The sequence below is a fragment of the Rhipicephalus sanguineus genome, chromosome 6 (assembly GCF_013339695.2).
Source record: "Rhipicephalus sanguineus isolate Rsan-2018 chromosome 6, BIME_Rsan_1.4, whole genome shotgun sequence".
NCBI classification, from domain to species: Eukaryota; Metazoa; Arthropoda; class Arachnida; order Ixodida; family Ixodidae; genus Rhipicephalus; species Rhipicephalus sanguineus.
Genome location: NC_051181.1, coordinates 171,538,543 through 171,563,072, shown reverse-complemented (window position 1 = coordinate 171,563,072; position 24,530 = coordinate 171,538,543). Strand labels below are relative to the sequence as shown.

The window sequence follows — 24,530 nt, the reverse complement described above, 5'->3', positions numbered from 1 at the left end:
GCACTTCTACTTTCCGCTTGCGCCGTACCAGCACTTCTCAGATTATTTGGCAAGGTGCAACATATTACCGCCGCGTAATTCAATTCAATCACCAACTTCTTCACTCTTTAGCTGCGACGGCCTGTTGGACCAGCTGAGCGACTCAGAAGTGTCACTTTTTTTATGTGTGGCACCAGTATGCCCATTTATTAAACAAAAAAAGATACAACTCGATTTCGTATGAAGTACAGGAGCAGTCTATAATTCGCAGATGCATTTGGAACCATCGACACTGTCGACGATTCAAGAGTACATTAGAAAGTATAGTCGGCATTTAGTAAAATGAGATCGCTCGCACCATAGTTAAAAACGATAATTGTCTATCACCTTTTGTTGACAGTAACTACAGGTGTTGGATTTTACAAACGCCAGTAGTGTTTTCACGTGTTGGCTCACAGGTGACCATACCATAGATATGTAATATAGTCATGAGTCTTGGATGGCAAGGCTAAGGACATTGTCTGCCTGACTGAGGTCTTGAAGGAAAGAGGATGACTTTTCAGGGCTTGTTTTTCTTTGTTAGACACAGTATTAATGAGAACTAACAGAAAATAATGCCAAGGAAAGTATAAGGGGATGTTATTTGCAGTAATTAGGATATAAATGTGAAGAAAGTAAAGTGGACGAAAAGATAACTTTTTGTTACCTGTACAATGCTCCAGACTGATGGAGCACAGAATAGAAGGGCATACCATAAAAACCGGAATACAGGTTGAACTGCCCACTTCTAACTACTGAAAATCTAAAGAAAAAAAGGGGGTACATGGAATGGCCAAAGTATAAGAAGCGCCCTTTAACGCAATTTCAAATTGTACAGAGTGAAAATGCCATTCATTTACACGCGTGTTCACACGCAAGTTCCACATGGCAGACAGCCAAAAGATGGGCTCAAGCATTATCCTCGTAAAACGCCACGACCGTCTTGACAGCATTAATTTAGATGCACTTTGAGGTCTCCGGTAGCAATCACGACGTGAGCGCGGCTCCAGGTTAAACTGTGCGACCTTTGTCTCCAGCTATAGATACGCTGCGGTCTGGCACCGAAACAAAGTTTTCTTCTGATCACTGCATGTCGTGCTGTGATCCTTCAGCATCTGCCAGCAGCAAATGCTTCTGTGGTGCACTTAATCTACCCGCTGATCATAGCCATACGTGCCTGCCGATGTAACCAGAGCTGCATCGCAGGAAGCAGCAAAGAAACAGTATCCCCGAGGATGGAGCAGCGAGAACACCTGTGTTAAGATAAACTTTCAGTAACTGTTTGTGATTCAGGGCTCCCGCTCCCCTGAGCTAGCATCCCAACACACTTTCACACACTTCAGAACAAATTTCTTGGTGCCTTCGCGAACTCGATCACTGTTTTCTTGAATGTTACGGTGAACTGCCATCGGCCACTGGTCGAGAAGAAGAAATAATGCACCTCCGAACTCAAATAGATTCACAAGACAAGAACAAAAGCGCAAAGTGAGACCGCCCACGGCACAAGGCTGGTAGTAAACAAAGCGACGCCGATGATAGCGATAGCGATGGAGGTGGTTGACTTCAGTTGCCCATAGTGGCCAGACTTGCCAAGTTTTTCTGCCAATGACCGGTACGCAAGATGGGGTCAACTTTCCTAGGGCTGTTTCTTGAAAAAAAAATTCGACCTATATTCCGGTTTTTAAGGTACATTAAATTTTTGCAAAACCTTAACAAACAGCACAAATTATTGGTACAGGGAAATAAAAAAATGAATAACCTTACAGAACTTCTATGCAATAGTTAAGAGCAAAGCAGTAGGATGTGTAATAAAATAGATGAAGGTTTTCAAGCACAATATCACACTGACAAAATGACAATGTGACTGACTCAATAAATACTTGCGCATATAGCACAAACCAAAAACGACACGTGCAATAAAATAAACCTGTTAGCAGTGATTCAGTCGCAAGTAGATTCAATAACAAGCCCCTATGGCATTAAATGCCATAGAGTCTAAATGCAGTTTGCTAGGGCGAACTGAGTTTCTGGAAGACCCCGAGACCCCGTGTTCAGGCTGGGTGGGGACACCCCTCGCAACTGTTCCCTTCCTCAATTGTTTTGAATTCTTTAAAAGTTGCGACGATCATGCGACGTTCGGGTCAGCAGCCAAGCACGATAACTCTGAAATCTGAAGGCCTTCCGAGGAGCAAAATTTTATTTAAAAGCATGATTTCAATATGTAATTAAAGATAAAATCTATATTTATAAAAACAATCTGGTCGCAATGACAATATGTTTGTCCCCCCTTGAGATTTTTCTGGATCTGCGTCACCGCTGAGTGTTAAGCGGAAAGGTATCTCTTGCATTTTCATATATCACATTCATATCAGCACATTGCAAGTAATCATTGAACAAAGAAGAGTTTTGTGTTCCGGATTATATCCCTCACGATAGCACGTTTTGACTATGCCGGCACGCGATAAAACGCATGCCGCTTAATAGCTGCATCCGATATACATCCGCTCGGTAATAACCTACATTATTCCTTTCAAATTTCATGTGTAGAGATACATGCAGGTGCATTCGGATACGTGTAGTATTTATGATTTAATAGCAGTCAACAACTCGACATACACACTTTTCCCATAGTGTGGGGTATTCTGGGATTGCTTGGAAAAGGTCTACCTACCACTGTCCTGGACGAAGTGTGCAGCTACATTTACAGAGGTGTGGCAGGGCAATTGCGCTTGTGGTGGGTGCCCTAAGATGCACAGTTGAGGCATCCAACAAGAAGCAAAGCATGGCAAGCACATAAGCTCATTTGAACGCCATTCCACGCTTCATGCAAAGCTCTGAAAAATGTATGGGTATTTTTCTCTGTCCATTCTTATACTTACAGTCAGCTGGAATTTCTCAATCAATTTTGATGAAAGTTGCTGAGTTTACGTATATATGTGTGCTGATTTCAAATATGCAATTAGTAATTTTCAATATAAGGTGTAATTTTTATAATACAATATACTTCATGTGCTTTTCGGGGAGCAAGATTTTTCCTATACTGACAGTTACAAAGTAAATCAGCATATCACAATAATCTGGAATCAGAACTGTGTCCAGTACGACAAAAATGGATGTTCTAAGCACATTTGAACAAAGGTTATGGTACGTCGAACATTTGCACCCAAATCCCAGCTTGACAGCGACTCAATTGTGAATTGTTCAAATGGGTCCGACTGCATACATTTCCGATTCCAGACTATAGTGATATGCCGATTTACTTCATAACAATCTCAGTTTAGGAAAAATCTTGCTCCACAAACGACACATGAAATATCTGGCATTTGAAAAACTACACATTGTACTAGAAAATTATATGAATATTTGAAATCAGCACACTAATATACATAAACTTGGCAATTTTTATCAAAATCGATCAAGAAACTAAAAAAAAAAAAGTAGAGAAGCACTCTTGACATTTCAAAGCAAAGAAAGAAAGAAAAATGCTTACAGCTGGGCGTAGCACCCTCAAACCGCTTCTGAATTTGGTCGTAGGTAAACTTAACAAACGTGTCGTACTGTTCTGTAAGGAGAGATAAAATATACAAACAACTTCAGTAGACAGTTTATCAAAATCACCATTTTCAGCAGCACAGCATTTCATCAAACTTGCACAACAGTAACTACCCTGTGAATATAGGCAGCACCCTGCCATTCAATACTGAAGATGAAAGCAATGTACAATTGAGTCAACAGTGTAGTGTGATTAGATGTGCATCCAAGGTTTGTTCATGGTGCCATGCTTGTGTATGTAGAAAATACTGCATGCGAGCCCAGGTGAAATAAAGAATGATGTACAAGTTTTAACAGATAAAAAAGGAGTTCTGGGTGTGTCCAGATAAGATCGAACACGAGGTCCCGGTCACCATTCCAGATTTTGATGAAATTTACTGTAGGTCTAGGCATTACACCCAGAACAATGGTTTCTAAGTTTGGCGAAAAAAATATAAGAATTTTGGCCACAAAAAACCACTTTTCTGACAAGTTCATGATTTCTGAATTTTGAGCACACCTAGGGAAAAAACGGTGCACTTCATGGTCACAATATTTATTCCCCTCAAAGAACAAGTGAAATACAATCCTATGAGTATATTATTTCTCTTGCTTCTCGAAGCACTTTTGAAGCAAAAAAATGACAAACTTGGCAAATCGCACAAAATACCTGTATTTCAGGAATTTATTGCTGCAAGCAAGTTAAAGTGAGGATAATAAAACTCGGTACATATTAACTATATTTTCGCTCTCTTTTAAATAATTTGCCTGGATTTATCGAGCTCCGTTTTACCTGATAATTGGGCTGAAACATGACTTACCAAAAACGCCAAACTTTCAAAATAGTTTTCTCATAAAAGCATTTTTAATTTTTTTTTAAATCTGATTGAAGTCAAGGAAGTCGTCTACCATTCTGCACAAGAAAACGTCGCATTATTTTGGTTGCTAACAAGTTACAGTGCGTCAAATGTGACCAAGCCAGCCTAGCGCCCGCGTCGTTCGTTATGTGCTGAAACTCAATGATATAAGTTGTTAAAAATACTTGTACCTGACATAATCACAAAGCAGCAGCTCCACACCAACAAATGCGCAGCCAGGTGTCGTGGTTCATCAAGCTTTGTCTTGTGATCGGCCGCTTGACAAACCCGCAGCAGCGGCCGCTCTATGCTGCAGGCGCTCACATTATACATGAGTGCCGCTTCGACTGCGGATGAACTCCGCTTGCGCGCCAAACTACGCCCAGAAGACAAATGACAGAAGGAATGCATCACTGTGAAAGGTAAAGGCTGTTAAGTGCCAACAAAAGCCCTATTATACAACGAAAACTCTGCAGGCAGTTTTGCATTGAGCGCCTTCAATACAGCCCGCATGTATGTTTTTCCCTGCTGTTATGCCCGCAGCCGCAAAATATCGTGATAAACGCTCGACTTGCGTTGAATATTCTATGTGCAGAACGCACAACAATAAAGTATTGTAAAAGCGGTTCTTTAATGAAGCAAAGGACTTGGACACACTTCTTTTCACAGCCGGCTTGCACAAGTGTTCTGGCATGAGATGGAGAACAACTGCAGTTTGAGCTGTTCGACGATCGGAAGCACGTATGACAGCTTTCTTTAGATGTCAATGGCTTGCTTTTGTGTCATGTGTTGCTGATAGAGTGAACCTAATTATCTTTGGCCCATCAGAAGAGAGAAAGCAACACACGAGCCCACTACTGGAGGCACTCACTACGAAATTGCTGGCAGAGTTTTCGTCGCATACTACGACATTTGTTGGCACTTAACAGCCCTTAACTTTCAGTGATGCATTCCTTCTCTCATTCGTCCTCTCAGCGTAGTTTGGCGCGCAAGTGGAGTTCATCTGCAGTCGAAGCGGCACTCGTGCAGTGTGAGCGCCTGCAGCATCGAGCGGCCGCTGCTGCGGGCTTGTCAAGCGGCTGATCGCAAGACAAAGCTTGCTGAACCACCCCACCTGGCTGCGCATTTGTTGGTGCGGAGCTGCTGCTTTGTGATTATGTCGTGTACAATTATTTTCAACAACTTATATCCGATTTTCAGCACATAACAAACGGCGCGGCCGCTAGGCTGGCTTGGTCACATTTGATGCACTAGAACTTGTTAGAAACCCAAATAATACAACATGTTTTTATGCAGAATGGTAGATGACGTCCTTGACTTCAATCAGAGGAATTTAAAAAAATAATGGCCTTTTTGAGAAAACTACAGCCGATCCCGGATATATCGAATTATTGGTAGGGATGGACGAATGCAAATTTGAGGTTCGAAGCGAATAGTGATTTGGTCGAATAATTTCGAATCGAATCGTTCGAATAGTATATAGCGCGTATTATTATGAAAAATGAGCATTTTTACAATATTTTTAAGAATTGGAACTAGGTATGAGTGAATGTCACTTTTTTGGTTTGAAATGAAGTGGAAGCAACCTTGAATAGTATCAAGATTTGAATAGCAGTAGGGTGCAGGTTAGAAGCGGTACAATATGTTACAATTTAAAAATTACTATACTTAGCGCATATAAGCCCATATAACAGGATTTAAACTTTAAAAAAAAAATGTACACTTAACCTTAAGTGTGGCTTCGCGGCAGTGCAGATTTCTCCTGTAAAGCTGGTTTCACGGTACAGCAACCTGACGCTGCAGTGAAACCACCTTTAGAGGGGGTTATGTGCGGTCAAACATACATATATTCGTTCATTTCGAATACTTCGAAATTTCGAATAATATAAATTTGTATCGAAGCGAATTTGAATACTGCAATATTCGTTCGAATATTTGAAACACCCGAATATTCGCCCATCCCTAATTATTGGCTATATCGAACATATGAGAAATCCCCTTGAATTCCCCATCCAAAAATATGGGGCTGGTGCACACGTATATCGAACTCCTGCACAGCGAAACATCCGCTGTATCGAACGCTGCACAGCGCTGAAGTTCAGAAAGTGCATTTTTCGTAACAAATATTCATCATTTCTCGGCCTCATTCTAACAAGTTCCGATCCCTCGTTGCACGCAAGTGACGAAAAGGCGGTGTTTTGATGCGCGATCCGCAGGTTTTAACAAACGGGCATGTTTTTCAAAGAGGCTGATTGCCGGGCGGCACCAAAATGAGAATGCGAAGTGACTCGGCAGCCTCACTGTAATGTTTGCATTCTCTTCCTTGTTTGTTCACACACGATGGCATGCGGGCCCGAAAAGCATGGCCTTCGATATGCGCACCCTCGTGACGTATTTTTGGCGTTCACGGTTTGAAAACGCACATCTTGGAGGCTACGCTTTTTCTTGCATTTCGCGCCAAAGCAAAGGCTGCCTTCTAGAAAGCCACAAGTGCCATCGCTATCACCAACATGTTGACGGTGGAGAAATGTTTTGTGCAGCATTGTTGCGGAATGTGGACTTGTGTACTTCTCGCTTCGTTCTTGATAAATCGTCATCTGGGAGTCAAACTAAACGTTGTCCCGCTCGTAGCAATAAAAATGATGACCGGGGCTTGAGCGACGTCAAGTAAAGCACCGTCGTGCACTGTTTCCTTGCGGGCCTTGGTGCCAGGTGGCGACTTTGGGTGCACCATGACTGCTGACTGCACTGACTATGGCGTACGGTGCGTCAGTTAATTTTGTGACTGTTTCCGGGCGCCATATCGGACGGGAGCACAGCGAGCGACTTCATCAGTGCAGATAACGACGTAGCTGTTTCTGACTGCATCGATGCTGAGATCATAGCTGACGTTGCCAGCCCTGCGGGAATAGACCGGTGCGGTTCGATGATGCCCATGACGCCGCTGCCACCGCTAAAACCTTTACCGCGCTACAGAGCTTCATCGGCGTTTAGCGTCGATCACCGCTGTTGTGGCCGAAGGTGCGGAATTTGCTTAATTGAAACACTTCAGTGATATTGACGATGACTTGATGAACTTTACGGCGTGCGAGAAGGAAGACAAGTTTACGGACTATTTTCATGTGAAATAAAGTGTGGTAACTTGCAAAAGAAGAAGTTGTCGCCTTGTTCTTTAGCATATGTGCACAAATTGTCATGTTTGCACTTTTTACGATTTCCAAAAACTATGTCAAGGCCTGCAGTGCTTTAATTAAAGCCTTAAATGCGCATATTTTGTATTTCGAATTATCGATATATCGAACTATTTCGCGGCCCCCTTCGAATTCGATATATCTGGGATCGACTGTATTTTGAAAATTTGGCGTTTTTGGTAAATCACTTACGTTTCAGCCCAATTATCGAGTAAAACGGAGCCGGATAGAACCACGCAAATTATTTTAAAAGAGAACGAAAGTATCAAAGTTAATACGTACCGATTTTTATTATCCTCACTTTAACTTGCTTACAGCAATAAATTGCTGAAATACAGGTATTTTGTGCGATTTGCAAAGTTTGTGTTTTTTTTCTTCAAAAGTGCTTCAACAAGCAAGGAAAATAATACTGATAAGATTGTATTTCACTTGTTCTTTAAAGGGAATAAATATTGTGACCAAGAAGTGCACCGTTTTTTCCCTGGGTGTGCTCAAAATTCAGAAACTGTGAAATTGGCGGAAAGCCAAAATTTGTATTTTTTCAGGTGAACAAATTTTTTTTTTGCGAAACTAACTTCGAAACCATTGTTCTGGGTGTAATGCCTAGACCTACAGTAAATTTCATCAAATTGGGAATGGTGACCAGGCCTTGTATTCGATCTTATCTAGACACACCCTTCTATCGACTCAGCAGATCAGACTGGTGATTTTTTATGCACCAAGTTTAGCTCATGGGTGCGGTTGTTCTACTTTATGTCACAGGAACTTGCAACATGAGCATAGATCAGCAAAAAATCTGGATATCGCTCAGATTTGCTCAGGAAATATATTTGGCACTTAGTGCTCACTCGGACGGACACACACTCACTAAATTTTTTCTAAACTGAACTCACTCAGACTCACGGCTTGATCCGAGTGAGTGAGTTGACTCACGAGTTCGTCACTGTATTCGTTTTTTTTTTATCATTGTGTCCATGCTCTTGGACACCAATATCTTCACATAAGTGGTGGTCTACTACACGCCTTTTGATCTCTCACTTTCAAATACGAGTTATCAGTGGTTCCAATCCAGTAAGGACATTTTTATTGATAAGATATGACTCCCATGAGATTTTTATCAAGGACTTCCCGTAAAAGTGGTTACAAAGGCGTGGGGGAGTCAAGGCACCCCCCACCACCCTCCTTTTAATGGCCCGGTCACGCTAGCGTGCGCTGTTTGCCATTCTCAGGCTGCCACACGTGAGCGCTATCGCTTGTGCACAGCAGCCGTTTCTTGCCGTTTGGAGAATGGGTCCAAGACCCATTTTCGCGACGTTTTCCCGCAGCTGCAGGGCAATGTGGCCAATCAGCGACTGAGAAGCGGTTGCCATGGCTTCATTACTTGACTATGACCATGTTATATAACAACAATAATGCCCATTTTTATGATTTTATTTCGAAGTGGAAATTTTATTTTTAATGTGATTACAAATAAAATCTGTATTTATAAAACCAATATGGCCCCCCTTGTGATTTTTCTGGATTTATGCCACTGGTCATGACATATGCTGAAACCACTACTTTCCTCGTGCCATCCCCAGTGCGCTCGTCAGGATGAGAGAAAGTGCCTAACGCACCAACCGATCGATACATGAGGCAATAAACCGAGGGCATTTGAGGAAAGCAGTTCAGGAGCCCGCAGGAAGGCTTGGATGATGTCAGAAATAAATAAACTGGATCACAAGTTCGGATCATTGAAACACAAGGTATTGTTTCTTGTGGAGCAGTGCTGTGGCCATACGAATGCTATTCCGCCTAGCTTACTTGCCAGCCACCAAGACGTCAGTGTTGCAACCCATGGACAACAAAAGCATACAAAATGTAAAGCATCATCTAGAGCAGACGACCCTGTGCGTGGGCAAGGTGCAATACAAGGTGAAGCTCATCCGCATGCTAGCGTGAGCTTGGCGTTGGGCTGAGCAAGAAACCACTATGAAGTGCTGTGGAGCTTGCAGTTTCATTGCAACTGCTTCAGGTCATCTTGTCCAACGGGGGAGGCACACACAAGTGAGCATGATGAAAACAGTGTTGATTTCACAGACTACGTTGCAATGGAAGTAGAAATCGGGGAGATTGTTTGGCCCCACAAGACTAGCAACAGATAATACCAGTAGAACCTCATCAATACGTTCCCGCTTAGTACGATTTCCCGGCTCCTACGCTCGAAATCGTGAAAATTAAAAATAACCCAATACAGCTGTGTGTAATACGTTCCGGTTAATACGTTCCCGGAAAATACGATTATTCGGCAGCAACGTTCAGCACCGTGGAAAACTGCGGTCGTATGACACGTTTTGTACTCAGAAGCTACCATTCAGGTGAGCAAAAAGGGCCCTCTTGTGTACTTGTGAAGCGCGAAGTGGCAGACAGCCGACGCGCGGCGACAGCGGCTTCTCCGCAGTGCCTTTCCCCCCTCCGCGCTTTCTCTGCTTTGCTCAACTGACCCCTCCGCATCTTCTCCGAAGTGCTCGATCGCCGCTCTCTTATCAACCACACACCGACCCGAAGGCAGGCGGCAATGCTGGCTTCAAAAGGCTTTCAAAAAAAAGAAAAAGTCTTCTCTGTAGCACTTCGCACGATTTCACTGAGCATTGCAAATCCTCAATCCGTAGCACGGTACATAGATGCACATTCGTTCCACACGCTTTTGTTAACCCCTTAAAAGTGCTTCATTTTTTTTGAAAATTTCCCAACCAAAAGTGCCTATTTTTTTTATGGCTGATTTCGAATCTGATTGTACTAAAAAGTAGCTAGTCGATGTTGAAAAAATATTTGTACCACATACTTAGTCAAATCGAAACACGGAATAACGCAAGGGGGCCTGTTGCAGCTCCTGCACCAAAAGCGAGTTTCCTTTCTCAACTTTTTCCCGTTTTCTGCTCGCTTCCGAGAGCAAATGAAGCACTCAAGCAACTGCTGAATATATTCCACAAGGTCATCTGGCGATGACAAGTTGAAAGTCTTGCCTGAAATGGCCAAGAATGGAAAGCGAGGACGCTTCACAGGAGGATTGTCCGCGTCAAGCAGGATCCACTGGCGAGCACTCGCGATGTTCGCTTCCGAGCTGTTTTCATCATCACCGGTGGAGATGCTCAATTCACCGCCATCGCTGCCTTCACTTCCGGACACAAGATAAACATCTGTATCCGAATCATCATCACTCGAAGAAGATGACGAGAATGAAAAGCTTCTTTTTCGGACTGACGAGCCAGCTATGCATGGGTGGCCGCCACCGCAAGCCATGTTTTCACACAAAAACCGCGCTCTTTCTGCAGGAGAAAAATAAATTGTCAAGTAAATGCTGCCATCTGGTGGATTACACGCAACCTAAGCTGTAGAAGAGCGCCTCTTGTCCTGAACGCTAGAGGGGAGTACCTATTCTGCGAGGATGAGCTCTGCTCGTCCAAAACACTTTGGGGACAGTTTGGGCAGGACGAGCTCTGCTCGTCCAAAGCAGTTAAGGGGTTAAGACCCCATGGCTACAACAACAGCCGGGGGAACTAACAATGCGGCCCAAAAAATGGAGGCTGTCGCTCCACCAGTCCGCCACGGTTCGGTACAAGACCTACAGAAACGCACATGCTGCCGATGCACAACACGCCGCGATACGTAACCACAGCAACGTCACCATTGTGCCCAGTGAATATGGCTGATAATCCCCCCCCCCCTTCTCCCGGAGCGCGTTCGTTTTCGAGCTGCTCCGCCCGGTGAAATTCCAGTTGGTGTTCATTTTTCTCTGGCTGGGCAATTCTGCCTACCAGCGAATCATCACAAGCTGCCAGAAAAAATTTGTTCTGGAAGATATCTGGGATTTTTCTGGTTATCAGACACCAAAACGAGACGATGCGAGCTCGCCGCCATCCGGCGAGGACTCGACAGATCGCAATGCGGGCGCTTGGGGAATTCACCTTCGGCTGCCATTACACTGGGCGTTATCTTTTAAAGCCCGTTCCGCCGTGCGAGATGGTGTGATTACGAGTGGCGGCGAACATACGAGCACATGTCTCAAGTTAAGGGGGGACACGGGTCTTAGAAAGCCGAAAATCGCGAAAAAATCGACTTTTTGAAGCTGACGTTTTTGGAATCTATATCTATTTTTGCACAAGTCTGCTAAGTTTGTAGCTTCTATTTTCATTATTTCCGCCGTAAAATCAATCTGTAACACCAATATGAGGTTTGTCTGAGCGCAAATTGACGCTAAAATCGCGCTCTTTCCGCGCCGAACCGTTGCCGGTACACACGGGCTATCGTGGCCATCTTGATCTCGTTTGGAAGAGCCGTTTTTCATCTTCAATTTCCCGCCACCGCTGGCTCGCCTTGCTCGTTGGTTTTCTAGCAAAAACGCGTCATCGAGAAGTACAAGCGCGCGATTCTATTGGCTGCTTGGGGCACGTGACAAAATCTAGGCATCCGATTCGCCAAGCGGCATTTCCGGCGTCTGCTTCACCGCCGAGACGCGCATGAGCGTGCGCCATTTTGTCCTGGTGTTGTCGACTGCCTACAGCTATGGGTCCTGTCATCAAGAAGTTCCGCACCAAACACAAAATTCGGAAAGCGGGTGAGGCGATCGCTAGCCAAGAACTTCAGGAAGCACCCCGCAACGACCCAGAACAACGAGGATGACGAACTCGCAGTGGCTGTCGACGCCAGCGCGGTAGGCCTAACGGACACTAGTCCTATGAGCCCGTCAGTTGCCGACAATGTCGCGGAAAGCGGCCGTGTGCGTCACGACACACAAATTCTGCAGCCCCAACAGATAGAAGACAAGAAGAAGAAGGCAGAAGTGAAGCTGCAAGAGATTTCATCTGTTGCGGCGACGGAACGGAAGCGCAGCCTTATCACTAAACGCGCGGACGCCGCGGGTCCCCGATCTGATAAAACGACCTTCACCATCCTGGACTTGGAGGCGGTAAATGCTATGATAATATTGCATTTAAAGTGCAAGATTTACAACGGAGACACCGAAATCAGGAGAGGCGTGCGGGAATACGGCCTTGCCGTCAAGCTTGAGCTAGTGTGTGAACTGCGGTGACTGGTCGTCAAAGTGGAGTTCGCCGCGCGTCGACGGACAGCAGAAAATAAATCCATTCACAGTAAACGTGCTCGCCACCCGCCCAATGCAGGCTACTGGCAACAGGCAGACTGCTTTTAACGACATATTTGCAATGATGAACATATCGCGTCGCGGCCTCCACACGAAAACGTGGCAGGCGTACGTGAAGAAGAAGCTAACACCTGCCGCTACTCTTGCTGCCTCGAAACTCATGAGTGAGTGCGCGAGTTCGGTTCGCGACATCTACGCGGAACTCAACGTGGACAACCCGGGAAACATCGCCGTGTCATACGACGGATCGTGGATGACGCGCGGACACTCGTCGCATATTGGCGTCGGTACCGTCATTGAACTGATAAGCGGCCTCGTTGCAGCAGAACTTGAAACTTGCAGCAGAACTTGAAAAAAAAAGGCATGCTCATGCTAACAATCAGTCTGATTATATGCCTCGTGCATATTAATCACTAAAAGTATGTGTGCCTTTGATATTTTTCATTCTGTAATGCTAAATAAAGTTTTAACCTTTTTTGCTCATTTTCTCAAAACATGGATTTTGGCCACTTCCCTTGTTTGCTTCTTCTGTAAAAGTCGACCTAGGACAGCTAGAGCTACAATTCTTTTTGCACAACCTAGCTAAATGTGCATAAAAAGCAATGCTGCAAGCAGATTTTCAATCTGCAATTCCAATTTTTTTTTATATTAGTTTAAAATTTTCTTGTTTTTGGCTAGGTGTAGGCCATGAACTCATTAGTGCTGTAAATTGAGAAGTAGTTGTTCGATTTCCAATCAGCTTGCAGCGTTGCTCTCCTTAGGCTTTCTGGTATCTATATATGGGTTTATAATGATGTTATGTTGCATAGATAATTTTTTATTGTCTCAGCAAACAATAAAATGAGATTACTAATTATCTCTGAAAATAATTGACCTGTGTAAAATATAACTGGATAGTTAAATAAAGCTAAAAAAAACTGAACAAAGCAGTGCAGTTTCATCTAATTTGGCCAAGAAATAACCTATGTTATCTCTAAAAACCATGTCCCCCCTTAAGAGAGAATTGCAAACTGATCAGCGCGAGTGTGCGACGTAGTATGCGATAGCCACGAACAGCTGTCGCTTTCAGGGACACTTATCACTTGCGCAAGATTTCGCATATCGTGTTGTACCGCGATTGTTACGTGCACTGCGAAGAGTTGAGCTTGTTAAGTGTTTAGCGGGACAGCAGTTTTTGCTACATACGTCTGTTAAGTTCGTTTATTAGAAGCACAATGAGAATACATGAAGGCAATGGGTCTATTTTTCGGAAGAGGGTAGCATGCCTTCAGCACATGCGCTGCTGCTCGGCCCTCTGGCAGTGGAATCTCTTGTGGCCTAAACCGAAACTCGCTCACAACAATGAACCCGAAACTCACGAACACCACACATCCCTCCCCACTCTGTCTGAGTCACCACTGATCTTGGTAATGGTCAGGGGGACGGCGACGTCTCGGAGGCCGCTGTGGTGGTCCTTGCAGAGCGTCGTTGGATGGGAGTGGCACGGCACTCTGAAGCGCCTGCAGTCGGTGCCTCTTGCTGATTGTCAGCCTGGCTGTCTGGGAGGAAAAACGGAAGTAGCGAAGACTGGCGGGGATTTCCTGACGGCTCTGTTGTAGAAGCATTGTCATGAGTTGCTTCTTGTCTCATAGTCTGAATATGGTTTTTGTGTCGTAGCACGACACCTCTGTCTGTGCTGACCAACCAAGACCGACGACCCACTTGTTTGATGATGGTTCCTTTCATCCATGCTGAGTCTCCTGTGAAGTTCTTTACGATGACGATTTGGTTTTTGCGAATGCGCCGTTCGTCCTTTCCTTCCGCGTCCATGAGCTGGGAGTCTGAGGGCTTCAGGTATGTCAATGCGGTCGGGAGTTCACGACCAAACATCATCATGGCGGGTGTTTTCTTCTTGCTGGCATGCGTTGTCGTGCTGCTTTAGAAGAAAACGCGAAAGTCGGTGTGCAATAGGGACGTCTTTCTCTTTTGCAAGCGCTTGCTTGAGTTCGAAGACCGTGCGTTCCACTTGACCATTCGTGGCAGGATGGTACGGAGTGCTCCATTTCGTTCACTCCATTTCGTTCGAAAAAATCTTGTTTCAACCGAGACGAAAGACGGCCTGTTGTCAGTGACAATTTTTCACGGTACACCAAAGGTTGCAAAAAGGTTTCTGCATTCCTTAATTAGGTGTTTTGACTGAATGCTCGTCATCTGCCGTACTTCAAGCCATTTGCTGAATGAGTGAACGGCAAGCAAGAACATGCTGCCCTCAATGGGTCCTGCAGAATCCATGTGAATTGTCTCCCATGGTTGTGCTGCTCTTGGCCATTCTGGAAGTGGTGCCTTCGCTGGTGCCCTTCGGTTTTCCTGGCATGGTCTGCATTCTTGGGCAGTCTTCTCTATGTCTTTGCTGAGGCTAGGCCACCAAAGGTAAGCTCTTGCGTAGGCCTTCATAGCGACGATGCCCTTTTGCCCTGAGTGAATAATCTTTAAAGCTGCGGGGTGAGCTGCAATCGGAGTTATTACTCGAGAGCCCCTGAGCAAACATCCCTGGAGCATCGACAGCTCGGGCGCTAGCTTCACATAAGGTCGGAAGTCGTCGCCCTTCATTACTCGTAGCTTTCCTTGCTGGGTTGCTTGAATAACTGCTGAGAGAGTTTTGTCTGCGCGCGATAGCTCTGCAATGCGCTTTGGTGAGAGTTGGGGATCAATCGCACATTCTAGCATCAGAACATCGCCGGGAGGGGATGGCTTGTCGTCATCTTCCTGCAGTGGCAGCCTGCTCAATGCATCTGCGTTCTGGTTTCGACTGCCTTTTCTGTAAACAAGGTCGTAGTTGTAAGCAAACAACTTCAGGCACCATCTGGTCATGCGTGGTGACAAGACTTGCGGAAGCGGCTTTTTCGGCCCGAGGATGCTGAGTAACGGCTGGTGATCAGTTGTATTAGTCACATGTCTTCCAGTTATATACTTCTGGAAATGATCAATACCAAATATCACGGCAAGTCCTTCCCAATCTAGTTGTGCATAATTCCGCTCTGCCTTGCCAAGCGTTCGGGACACGTAAGCAATAGGTGCTTCTGCTCCGCTTTCATCCACTTGCGATAAAACGGCGCCAACACCATAGGGCGAAGCGTCGCATGATAGGAGAAGAGGATTGCGCTCGTCATAGTGAGCATAGACTGTGCTGTCGCGAATGAGTTTCTTTAACTCTTCAAATGCCTTTTGGTGCTCCTTCTCCCATATCCATTGTGTTTCCTTATGCAAAAGCGTGTACAGTCGTGCGGCCACTGTCGCTCTGTCCTTGAGGAAGCGGTCGTAGAAAGCAAGCAAGCCTAAAAATGCTTGGAGCTCAACTTTATTTTTCGGCACTGGTGCATCCATGATGGCTTTAACCTTCGCTCTAGTTGTATGCACACTTGTTCATTGATGCGATGTCCTAGGAACTCCACATTTTTGTCCCCAAATCGACATTTGTGTTTCTGTGGGCGCAGGCCCATATTACCCAGTCTTGACAACACTTGGTCTAGCGGTTCGTTGTGTTGCTCTGGCGTTTCTCCGCAGACAATTATGTCGTCAAGGTACACGCTGGTGCCAGAAATTCCTGCGAGAGTTGTCTCCATGATTTTTTTTTTAATATTGCTGGTGCTGCTGAGATTCCGAATGGAAGTCTCTTGACTGCATACAGTCCATTCATGGTATTCACGGTCAGTACTTTTGCTGTGTTTTTGCTGACCGGAAGTTGCTGATAGGCTTGAAATAGATCAAGCGTTGAGAACATTCTTCCACCTGTGAGAGTCGACAGCACCTCCTCAGTGGTGGGAAGCAGGTATGCCGCTTTCAAGGACGTTGCATTTACCGTGCTTTTATAGTCGCCACACAGTCTTAACAATCCGGACTCTTTCTGAACCAACACCAAGGGTGTTGCCCAGTCCGAGTGTTGCACTGGTTGTAGAATGCCCTGTTGCTCCAAGCGATGTAACTCTTCCTTCACAGCCGGTCTGAGCGCAAGAGGAACCGGTTGCGCCTTGCAATAGCGTGGTGGGACGTTTGGATCTAGCTCAATGTGAACTGGTGGTCCCTCGTCGCTGATGACATCTTCATTAAAACAGGGTGTCTACCAAGTTGACTTTTCTAAATTCCCTGAGTTTTCCAGGTTTTCCCTGAGTGTTTTTGCTAGAATTCCCTGAGTGAAGCAGAACTTTTTTTTATGTCAAGATGGGTAGAGACCATATCGCTCGGTGATGTCACTCTCTAATACGCACATTAGAAAATAAAAACGACTTAATACCATTTGAACAGTACATAGAACAGTTAAACCTCAATATAGCGAAGTTGGTAAAAGCGGCAACTCACTTCGTTATATCGAAACTTCGTTAAACTGAAATTCGGCCTCTCATGCAAGGCATAGTTACTGAAGGATTAATCTTAAAACTGAAAATGCCACAAGAATGGTCGACTAATATGGCAACATGAAAAAAACCTTTTTTTATTTTTTGCGTGAAAAAAATAATCAATTTTGTTGAGCCTGGGGTGCAGCAATCACAATTAGATGCCTTACCAGAGTGTCACGTCTAAATACGAAACAAATAGTAAATCCGATAGCAACAAAGAGGAATTTTATATGAATATAGGCTAGCAGCTCGCTCCTTCAGGAAACGCAGCCGCTGCACTAAGAGAAGTGCCCTATCTATGGGTCAGGGGCGGATTCAGGTATCTAATAGGGGGGGGGGGGTACAAAGGCTGAAGCCCCCGCTCAGCAGTGCATTTTGGTAGGTCACGCATATTTACAACAGCCCAGAGGGGATTATGACAGTGCCTAAGAAGCCTTCGTTGTAAATGTGCATAGGGAAGCAGGAAAAGCTAGAGCGATCATTAAAAGGCGTTAAAAGGCCCGGGCGTGGAACGACGGGCCCAGGCTTGGTCAAGTACGCCCGGGCCCGGGCCGGGCCCGGGCTTGGAACTACGGGCCCGGGCCGGGCTCGGGCTGAGTTCGGTCATGTACGCCCGGGCCCGGGCCGGGCCCGCGCTTGAAACCACGGGCCCGGGCTGGGCTCGGGCTTCATAAAGCGGGCCCGGGCCGTAAAACCCGGCCCGTGCAGTGCTCATGCCACGCATTAGCCGGATTCTCTCCCACTTCACCGCTCCGAAGGCGATGACAGCATCGAGGTGCGCCACTTCCCCGCAGCGGCCGTTTGATGTGAAAAATGCGTTCACAAAATGTCGAGCCAGCGCTACTGCGACTTTCGTTGCCTTTCAATAAAGTTACTGTGAATTTTCCCTGATGGGAGCACAATTTCCCTGAGAATTTCCAGACTACCCAAAATCCCTGAGAATTCCCGGTTTTCCCGGTCGGTAGACACCCTGTTGAAAACACGTGCATGCTTTTCTAATAGGCGGTGCAGCACTGTGGGCTCTGTGTGCGTTGCGTCATCCATTTGATTTATGCCTTGCAGCCGGATTCTGAGAGTACTGAACCAATTGCGGCCCAGAAGGTTGCATCCGCTGCCTTTCATGACATGCAATGGAAGAACGTAATCTTTAGTCTTGTGCCGCACTTACTTGCACTTGAGCAGTGCCAACGAGGCTCAAGTGCTCTCCTGACTAGGTGTGGCGGTTTAAGTCTGCTTGGGCTAGAGGAGGTGGTTTCGGAGGCCAACTCCTGTCGTAAGTTTCCTAGCTGATTAGCGAATACGCTGCACCAGAGTCAACTTCGAACTCCAGAAGCTTCCCGTTAACGCGTAGCGGCACCATGAACTTCGAGCATGCTTGCAGGCTCTTTACTGTATTAAGGCCCCATGCTGAACTGTCTCCCGACTCTTCCATGCTTGCAGGTCTAGGCTCCATTTGATGCGTAGCAGTTTTGCGCTGCTTTTTCTTTGCGATGCAAGCTCTTTCAATGTGCCCAATTTTCTTGCAAAAGTTGCATGAAGAATTCCGGACTCACCCGGATCGTGCGAGCCGTCGCATCTGTAGCAGTGTGCCTTGCGTGGAGTGTGCTGCCCTCCCTTTGCGCCTCCTTTCTTGTGACTTGTTTTGTGCACTTCTAACTTTTCTGTTTCGAGCTTGATGCTCTTTTGCTGCAGGGCAGCACTCTCCGCTCTCTCGGCGAGGTCGAAAGCGTTCTGAAAGGTAAGGTCCCTCTCGGCAAACAGACGCTGTTGAACGAGCTCGTTTCGGATACTGCAGACAAAACGGTCGTGTAACATGATATCCAGGGGGAGCGCCGTGGTTGTGGCGGCTGTGGTCGCCATCGCCTCAGCTGCGGGCAAAGCCCCAACGCCGAAGTTACAATCTGCGGCGAGTTTACATAAAGCGGCAACGTAAACGGCAATGGACTCGCCTGGTTGTTGGTCACGTCTTTGGAATTTGCAGCGACAGTACAGCTCAGATGGGCGTGGGTCGTAATGTGCAGCCAAGGTTTGGACGATTTCTTCATACGGCACTTCTCCTGGGCTCTTTGGTGCGACCAGTGCGCGGACGGTTTCAAATGTCTCCGGCCCAAACAGAGTCAGGAGCAGGGCTCGCCTCTTCTCGTTGGCTACGATGGAATTCGCCACAAAGTAGAATCCAAGGCGTTGAATCCATGACATCCAGGCCTTCCCCGAGAAGGGCTCGATGGAAGCTTGCAGAGACGGCATTTGCAGTGGACCAGACCCGTATCTTCAGTGGGTTTTTGTTTCCCTCGTTGCTAGTGCTACATACGTCTGTGAAGTTTGATTATTTGAGAATACATGAAGACAATGGGTCTATTTTTCGGGAGAGGGTAGCGTGCCCTCGGCGCATGCGCTGCTGCTCGACCCTCTGGCGGTGGAATCTCTTGTGGCCTAAACCGAAACTCACGCACAACACCTGAACCCAAAACTCGCGAACACCACATTTTCTTCACGAACGGGGCGAGCCGCGCGTAATCTTGCGAACGTACGTGATCGTATCTCAAATGCGTATGCTCGAAAATATCACTTCCACTCTTCGGCAAACGTAGCCCCATATTTCCAAGCGGCAATGCAGAAAGAACCGACACTCATGTGGCACAAAGTTTCGTCTGCTGACACTGCGGTAGCGTTTCTTTACGTTTACGCCATGGTTGTCCCAGAGTTCGATTTTGCAATATTCGGGTTGTCTCGGGATTTCAACATGCGACCACGACGTTACTTCCGGTCAGGACCAGAACTAGCTGGCTGACTTCTGGCTGCCAGCGAGATGCCAGGAGTTTGAAAATCGAAGAGTCCCTCCATGTTTTAGATGCAAAGCAGCTCTTTGACTAGCCTGTGTAACGCTGTCCCTCCATTCGCACAAACGTGAGGCAACACGCTTCCCTCGGCGCAGGTGTTGGAACGGTGCCAAGTACGTCACGCCACAGCTGGGCGTTGACGTCACGCTCCCCTCGCATGCTTCCCTCGCAGGTGCACGCGTACGTCACTCTCTCCCTCACCCGCCGGAGCGCCCGCAGCTGCCGGCTCCAACGCCCACTCGCCTCCCGTGTCTGCGTTTCAAACAAACGTTTACACCAGTAAACGCTACACCGAGTTTCGCTTCAAACGAATCTTCCAGCGCTCACCGCAGCACCCGCGTTAGCGCCGTTCAACCCGTGACGCCACCCGTGCGCAACGCTGCTGCTTCGCATCCCACCAGGGTTCCCTTCAGGGAGATGGTTCAATTTTTTTTAGAAATAAATGTTTTTTGCCCGTGCACCTGTATATGGGCTTGTCAGCCTCAAGTTTTACTCGATTTGGATCGTACGTTTTCCTGGATTGTACGTTTATTTTCCAAGTTTTTTCGGAAACGTATCAACGAGGTTCTACTGTATAATACAGTAAAACCTCATTAATTCGAACTCTGTTATTTCGAAATACCGCGTAATTTGAAGGGTTTCTGCGGTCCCGCATTTTGCAATGTAAATCTGAGGGGATAGTTTGAAGCGGCAGTCAGCACCAGCCCGGTTAAGGGGGGACGCGCCCTTTGAAAATCGAAAAATCGCGAAAAGCTCTGTTCTTGAAAAACCGTATATTTGGGTTGTACATATTAGAAACTAAATTTCCTGTAATTATGAATGCCTAAAACATCGTAAAAGTACGTCAAATCGGGTAATAACGAGCAGCGGCAGCTGCTGAGTCGGCCAAACAAGCGCCGAAACAAGCCCAACTTCGAGCGAGCACCGTTCCTGCGCCGTTCAACCGATCGGCGCCATCTTGGTTTTGTTTTGTTCGTGAATTCCTGCGCATTTCTTTACCGCCCTCGGCGGTAGGGGTGGTGGCGCGGCCGAAGCATGATTCGCTTATGATTGGGGGGCTTGCAGGGGTTTTCGAGTTTCCCACGCCCGACGCGCAGCTGCTATTGGCTGCCGCGCGCGATGATGCGATGGCTTTCTCCGTGCGTCGCCTGTTGCGACTAGTGTTAGCTTCGTTCTTTGCTGCCGTCGTCGCCGTCGTGTAGCCAGCCTTTGCATGTACCGCTTCGCATTTCGTTATCGCTCGCGGCACTTCGTGAACTCTACACCGTGTTTACGATATCGCATCCTGCCCGCTGACTAAGAAGTGCCATGTGCCTCCAATTGCTGTGTTATCGGACACGCCGGTAGTCGCGGTACATGCGTTCGGTGGGTTCGTGCGCTGAATCTTTATATTCACTTTGTTACCGTGGTCAAGCACACCTCCAACAACGATTATGACGGCCCTTTTCACAGCGAAGCAACCTCTATATCGGTAAACACGATTGCATCGACAGTGTCAGCGCTCGTATCTTCAGCGTGCACCAGCGGCACGTGAATGCATAGTTGACAGGAGCTTGGCATCTCGAATCAACCTCGGCGATCGCAACCCCGACTCGTACGAAAAAAAAAAAAAAAAAAAAAACCAGGAAAGGTGGCAAAGGATAGAAATCAATAAAAACGCATTTTCTTTAATCTACAGGGTCATTTCAGACCAGATACGTGATCGAAACTTTCGAAGCCCAATATCTCGAAATTACATTTTTAGATGGTGATGCTGGTTAGCCGAGAGATATCTCTGGTACCATTCATCCAATTTCCATCAGGTTTTTTTTATTATGCACCTGAATAAGTTTCCCAGGGCAAGACAAAGCCGTTTTTTCAATATATGGCGTCAGTAATTTGTAATAATTAACTAAAATTTCATTGATGAAACCCTAATGAGCAACACTAGATTCAGTGCTCTGCTAAAATTTTTTAGCAAAGAAATTTAAAAAAAGGGCTTTGTCTTGCCCTAAAGTACCCATCCAGGAAACTTCATAGTGAATTTTACAGTGCTAGCACATTTTCCAACTTCTCCAGGCCCTGACTAATAGACCCATGTGAACTACTTCGACACATGGCTGTAACTTGGGAACCAGTTAACATAGCTGCATAAAACTTTGTGGTTAATCAAATGGCTTTGCTATTAATCTATCCTGAAAATTTTATCATGATATCTCAACAAACAAAAAAATTGCCCTTCGAAGGTAGCCTCCCCCCTTAATTCGAAAACTTTGGGTGCCATGTGCCAATTTCCCGATTTCGCCGCATATCCGCGTAAGCGACAGCCCTTGGGGGCCACAGGGCAATGCAGTGTAGCGATATTAATCAGTGACAGTTGAAGCAACCCAGCATCACTACTGCTAGCGCAAATAGAATTAAGAAAAAAAAAAGAAAACACGGTCTCGTGGTCAGCTAAAACGTGCGCCCACGGAAAAGAAGACATGCTTTACTGCTACACAGCGGTGACACGCGGGCAGCATGTACAGTAAACTCTCACTTGTACGAACGTCGGTTTAACGAATATTTCAGAATAACGAACTTTTAGAAAATCCCCGGCGATTTTCTTATGCATTCTATGCAAGAATCTTTCAGTTAAACGAATTTCAGATAGTGAATTTTTCAGTTGAATGAACTTGATCCGCGGACCCAGGCTCATTTTTTAAATCAATTCAACGAAGTTTTGTGCACTGCAGCACTGGCATAGCCGATGCGAGCCGCCACTAAATCGCCCATCCATCGGCGGCGGCGCGACACAGCTGGACGCTGACAGTGGTGCTTCATTTGAGGACTATGTGCAGTGTGACAGTGATCATGTCACTTGTGCAGAACTATCTGATTTGGAAATTGTTTCGAGTGTTCGTCCGGAACCAGAAGAAGAAGAGTGCGACGAGGAAGTCGTAACGGCTGAGGCAGGTTCAAATCCTGTAACTCTAGCCGAGGCGGTACAGTATGTTAGAAAGTTGCGAGACTTCGTGTCTCAGCAACAAGCTGTGCCAGAGGCAGTGCACAGAAACGTAGACTCTCTGGAAAGCTTTGTCTCTTCTTGCGCTTTAAGGGCACCAGTCCAAATGAAAATTACAGATTTCTTTTCAAAATAAATTGCATTTCACACTTTTGACTCTAATGTCTGCTGTGCCCAATGCTGTTCCATATTCTAGTGAATATTCAGTTTAGTGAACTTTCAGTTAAGTGAACTATTTCCTTAGGTCCCTTGAAGTTCACTCAATTGAGAGTTCACTGTAGCATGCTTCTCGCAACGTCAGCGCGTCATGACTTACCCATTTTTTGGGGGTAAAGAAGAGATAATAAAGGGCGGTCTGACGGAATTCATGATGTATGCAAACCTCCGATTGGAGGTTGCTCCGGCAATTTGCGCACTTGCACTGCTGGCGGAGTTCTTGCCTGTAATGCCTACTTCAAAAACTCAGTTCGAAAACTTCAATAATCATGTTTCCCAGCCAGAACACATTGCGGATTCCGTCACACTGGCCATTATCATATTCTTTATTTTACCAGAAAGAATAAGAATGGGCCAATGGGCCAATGATCGCAACATGACGCGCTGACGCTGCGAGGAGCAGGTGACATGCTGCCCGCGTGTTACCACTGTCCTGCAGTGAAGCACGCCTCCCGCAGGCACGCATTTCAGCTGACCACGATACTTTTTTCTTTTCGTTTCTTTTTTTTTTTTTTTGCACTGACAGCAGCGAGGCCTGCCGTTTTCACGAGTTTGCGGCAAAAATGGGACCGGGTATTGCTGGAAAACAACCCTTGGAGCTGCAAACTAGACGGCCAAACGACCACCTCTGATTACTTTCAGTAATTTAAGTTGCTTGCATACCGCTTTTTGTATGTTTCGTTAATTTGAAAGTTTTTCACAGTCCCAGTGACTTTGAATAAACGAGGTTTTACTGTAATAATAATATCGGGGGTTTAACGTCCCAAAACCACGATAAGATTACGAGAGACACCGTAATGGAGGGCTCCGGAAATTTCGACCACTTGGGGTTCTTTAACGTGCACCTAAATCTAAGTACACACGCCTCAAGCATTCTTGCCTCCACCAAAAATGCAGCCACCGTGGCCAGGATTCAATCCCGCGACCTCCAGGTCAGCAGTCGAGCGCCATAACCACTAGACCATCATGGCGGGGCGAGACTAGCAACAGAAGTGACATGGATGACGTCATGGAAACTGAGCCATAACCTGCTGGTGTACCTGTGGACCTTGCTCGGCAGCTTTTCACTGCAGACTGGGGAAGCACTTGGACACAAATATACTTTGCACAACAAGCTCCTATATTCCTAGCAGCAGGGAAGGAGTTAAAACCATATTAGAACATGTTCAAGTCTACATTTGCCCTCAAGTCTCAAGTGCCTATTTTATGTGCATACATTTTTTTACGGAAGCAGTGCATTTTCTAGCCAGCACTGATCACTGCATTGTTAGCACTGCTGAATACATGCAAGAAAGCCAGAAGGGCACGTTTTGAGATGCACAATTTGGCAGCAGCGGCAGCAAGCCGTGAACATCGATTCAAAAACTGCTCTTTTTGC

The 24,530-nt window shown here is 46.1% G+C and overlaps 1 protein-coding gene across 1 annotated transcript in view; it reads right to left on the bottom strand.

Moving 5' to 3' along the window:
• Window positions 1-24,530, bottom strand: part of LOC119397044 (akirin-2) — a 57,582-nt gene that overhangs the window by 7,845 nt on the left and 25,207 nt on the right. The window contains exon 3 of the mRNA XM_037664468.2: window positions 3,509-3,580. Coding sequence (XP_037520396.1) covers window positions 3,509-3,580 — 72 coding nt within the window. The remainder of the gene's footprint in view (window positions 1-3,508; window positions 3,581-24,530) is intronic.